The sequence below is a fragment of the Mirounga leonina genome, unplaced genomic scaffold, assembly GCF_011800145.1.
Source record: "Mirounga leonina isolate KUSES-001 unplaced genomic scaffold, KU_Mleo_1.0 Mir_93, whole genome shotgun sequence".
NCBI lineage: Eukaryota > Metazoa > Chordata > Mammalia > Carnivora > Phocidae > Mirounga > Mirounga leonina.
The window spans coordinates 41919915-41924498 of NW_023270854.1; the positions used below are offsets into that span (position 1 = coordinate 41919915).

Genomic DNA, 4584 nt, shown 5'->3' on the forward strand with positions numbered 1-4584 from the left:
TCTTTCTCCTGGGTTGTCAGACCACATAGGCATGAGCTTGAACCCCAAAACCACATGAGCACCAGCTTGTGGTTAAGAATTCTGAAAGCCAAGGCTAAAATAGACAAGCTTTTGAACATTCTATCTTTGCAAATGATTACTTTCCTGTTTTATTTATTTTTCTGGGTTCATTCTTTCACTGAAATTGTTACACTTGAATCCAAGGTTTATGTGTGATCTCTGATTTGATCTTTCACTTCGTGTGGGCTCTAGGCACACATAGGTTATTAAAATCGAAGCTCTATATTAAGGAATGCACAACTTTTCCCAGGGAAGCCACGGACTTTATTTCACTTATTACTGTGGATTTATGCTTTCTATTTGCTTTCTGCCCTTAAGGATTACTCTGACTTTATTGCCAGCCCAGACATGCACTTTAAACTATTCTTTTAAAAATTATTCAACTTTTTCTGGCATTTTGGGGATAGGATGATTTAGCGGTATCCATTCTGCCATAATGCCAGAGATGATACACTCTCATCTTGTTTTTGTCCAGAGATAAAGGAAAAGTGAGGGCCTAACAGTGTATCATTGTCCAAATTATCCTGATGATGAAACAAACTACCAACTTTCCTTGTCAGTGTATCTGTGGTGATCATTAGTGCTTTCGCCCAGTATTTCCAGCTTTTTAACTTTCATGCACCAGGTAGGATTGCTGGCCATCAATAGGAAGTTAGACTTAGCCATGTAGCTTTGTTTGGCTATTGAAATGTGAGTGAAAGTGAAATGCATCCCTTCTGCCCAGAAAATTTGGGAGATGGTGGGTGATTAAATGCATACCACTCCCACTGCTGCACAGGTTAAGCATAGGTCACGATCATGACTTGTTCATCTGGGTCCCTCTGAGGGATTATGATGACCAGAGACAGTCCCTTCCCATTGCTGCATAAATAATTAAGTTTTGTCCTCCTGAGCCACTGAAATTTGGGGGAGTTCTTGTTACCATAGCGTATCTTAGCCCATACTATTTGCTATATTGTCAAATACTATTACTTTTTTAAGCTCAATCCAATGGCCACTACTTCAGGAGGTGTTCCCTGATATTGTGCAAAAAATACTCACTCCTTCCTCTGTACTACACTGATAAGAATAACTTTAAAAATGACTAATTGAGTTTACTATTAGTGAGTTGCTGTGTTAAGTCTTTTACTCACATTAGCTCATGTAATATTAGCACAGAATTACGAAGACGATGTACTATTATTTCTATTTTACAAGTGAGGAAAATAAGGCTTTAAGAAATTAAGGAGCACACATATTGCTCATGTGATCTTTGTCATATTTGACTGAAATTACAATTATTGGTTTATTCATATATTATTCCAGTTAAAATTAGAACACCTATTTGGCTTCATATCCACCAGTCCCAGCCAGTGGCTGGCACACAGTAGGTGCTCAGTTCTTAAAACATATCTTTTTCTAATTTAAAAAAGTACACTGAAAATTTAAAGATGAAAGAAAACGTAAATGATAACACAACAAATGCTTTTAAGCTTTACCACTCTAAGAAAGTTTTAATAGAGATTTTTAGTTTATTTCCTTCTACTTTTTCTATGCATGTGTAATTTGCACACCGTTGACACAATAGTCTGTGTGCAAATTTGTAGATTGAATTTTATACTTAAATTCAAATATTAAGCACTCCATGCTCTTTTTTTTGTTACTTTATTAAAATACTGAGTTTATTTCACATGTATATTTTTGTCTCCCCACCATTTCCATTTGTCCTATCATAACGTTCCATACATACTCAAAACCAAGCAAAGGATGGCATTCCATCTTTAAGAACTAAACAGGCATTTTGAACAACACATTCTTGGCATTGGAATCTAGACAACATTTATCAGACACAGTAGGGAAAATTCTCACTCTGTGTTATAAAAAGGATATCCAGATATCAACTATTACAGAAATGGAATGATGGAAAATTTTTTTTTAAGATTTTATTTATTTATTTGAGAGAGAGAATGAGAGACAGAGAGCATGAGAGGGAAGAGGGTCAGAGGGAGAAGCAGACCCCCCAATGAGCAGGGACCCCGATGTGGGACTCGATCCTGGGACTCCAGGATCATGACCTGAGCCGAAGGCAGTCGCTTAACCAACTGAGCCACCCAGGCGCCCCGGAATGATGGAAAATTTTAACAAAATGTTTAAACTATTTTCTTAAAGAGAGTTCCTCCACTGCTAGAGATCTTGAATAACCTCCTGGTCAGTCATCTGGAAACAATTCTTCACATAATTGATGAACCTGGCTTCTACTCTGGTAAGAAAACCACCTTTTTCTCTACTTACTTGCATTTTTGCTTTAATGTCCTCTACAGAACTAGGTCCTTTGGGCGTTTTAAGAGTTTTTTTCCTGTTCTTTGAAGGATTGGGGACATTTTGATCTTGGTGTTGATGGTTTTGAGTCTCTTTCGTTCTAGTTTGCATTTTTGGCTGGAGTATCTCATATATATTTTTTTTTACTGGAGCTTTTTCTTCAGCTTCCTCCTCATTATCATGTTCATCATCTCCTGTTCCTCCTCCTCCTCCTCCTCTTCCCCTTCCCCCTCCCCCTTCTTCTTCTTTTTCTTCTTCTTCTCCCTCATCATCTTTATCATCTTCGTCATCATTTTCACCAGCACCAAGTTTTGCTTTTTCCAAGGTTAGAACACTTTCCAGATTGCTAAGGAATTTCACAACCTCTTCCTCTTCAACTTCTGACTCTGCATCTTCCCCCACAGCTACTAAATGCTATCCACCGCTATGCACAGACCCTGAGACATGTCAATTGTAAGACCACAGGTAGTGTTATTTCCAAGCCCCCGAGGGCTTGGAAACCTTGTACAGACATTTTCAAAGTTTCCAGTGTGATTTCCATTGGACTGCCTTTGTACTTCATTGCCTTTGCTTCAACAATGTGTAATTCATCCTTTGCACCAACCCCTAAAATGACTGTTCTTAAAGATAACTGGTGCTCATTTTCATCATTATCCACTTTAAAATGGTAATCTTTGTCAGCCTTTATTTCACAACTGAAAAGATAGGTCTGGGGCCTTAGAGGGCTCATGTCCATGTCCATCAAATCTTCTATGGGGTGGTGGCACACACGTAGGAGGTTAAAGAAGGCAGACAGGGATAAACTACTACTATGCCAGAGAAGAGCCAACAGGACAGAATCACATCAGGGAAAGCAAGTATTCCATTGTCTTAGCATCTATTTCATAACTAAATAAAATGTAATCATATGGGTAAAACCATCATTTTCACATTTCACATTTACATTTCCTGGATGTTATTAATTTAATCCATTCTTTCATTCAAAAGTATTTATTGAGCTCCTCTTGTATTCCCATAGACTCTTCTAAACACTGGATAGAAGGGCAAAACAAACAAACAAACCCCTGCTCTAATAGAATTTATTTTCTAGTGGGAGGAGACACATAATTAGTTAATAGATGCATAATTTAATATAAGCATTATGAAGAAATAAAGTCAGATAAAGTGATAGAAAATGATGGATTTTTCTGTATTTTCAACAGGTTTGTCAGGGATGCTTTTTTGTTGGGGTGAAAATGTTTGAGGAGAGGGTAGAATGAAGTGAGAAGTAAAGTCACCTGGCTATTTGAGGGAAAGGAGTTCCAGGCAAACAGGAAAGCAAATGCAAAGTAAAGTCCTGAGGCACTTGTTTCACTAACTCAAGAAGCACCAAGGAGTCAAGAGGGCTGAGGGAACCCAATGGGTAAGGAAATCTGATAGTTATTAAATAAAGAAGGAGCAGGGATCCAGATCTTATAACCCATGTTGGTTCTTGAATTTTACTTTGAGTTTATAGGGAAGTAATAGAATTATTTTGATGATAAAGATGAGATGTTTAGATACGTATTTGATAGGATTTCTCTAGTTGCCCTATGGAAAGCACCTTCTGGGGTGGAGGGTCAAAAATGCAACCAGGGTATCCAGGTAGAGGTTACTTCAGAATTCAGGCAAGAGAAGATGGTGGCTCCGTGCAGAATGATAGTGGTTTAAGTGGTAAGATATAGATGGTTTGATTATTTGGGATATATTTTGAAGGTAGAGCCAATATGACTTCCTGATGGATTGCATTTCAAGTATGAGAGAAAGAATTAAGGCTGATCTGTAGCCCTTGTTTGGATTTGATTTACAATATATGTATGTAATAAATATGCAATATATGCTAAGATTTCCAAATTATAATAAATAACACCTCAATGGATGTCTTGTGAATATTTGTCTGCATTTCTTAGATATGTCTCCTTTCCTTAGAATATTTCCTTAGAAGAGGAATTACCTGTTATTGAGGAATTTCTTTAAAATCACTTTAAATTCATTGGCACACAATGGCTTTTGTGGAGGCATTTCTTTAATGACATTTACTTTTTGTTACATATTTATTTGTATGTAGTTTCTCCTTCTTGGATTAATTAGATGTTAACTCATAAACTTTTCCACTTCATTGATATACTTGAATTTGTGCAACCAATTTTCATCTAGTATATCATCTGTATATGTAGTCATATTTCATTTATTGTTTCAAAACTACTT

The 4584-nt window shown here is 36.9% G+C and overlaps 1 protein-coding gene across 1 annotated transcript; it reads right to left on the minus strand.

The window, feature by feature from the left end:
• Positions 1-2223: 2223 nt before the first annotated feature.
• Positions 2224-3100, minus strand: LOC118004535 (nucleophosmin-like). Its single transcript, XM_034995912.1, has 3 exons — positions 3055-3100; positions 2496-2762; positions 2224-2432 (listed from the first exon to the last, which is right to left on the minus strand). The coding sequence occupies exons 1-3, from the start codon at positions 3098-3100 to the stop codon at positions 2224-2226; spliced, it is 522 nt and encodes a 173-aa protein (XP_034851803.1).
• Positions 3101-4584: the final 1484 nt, after the last annotated feature.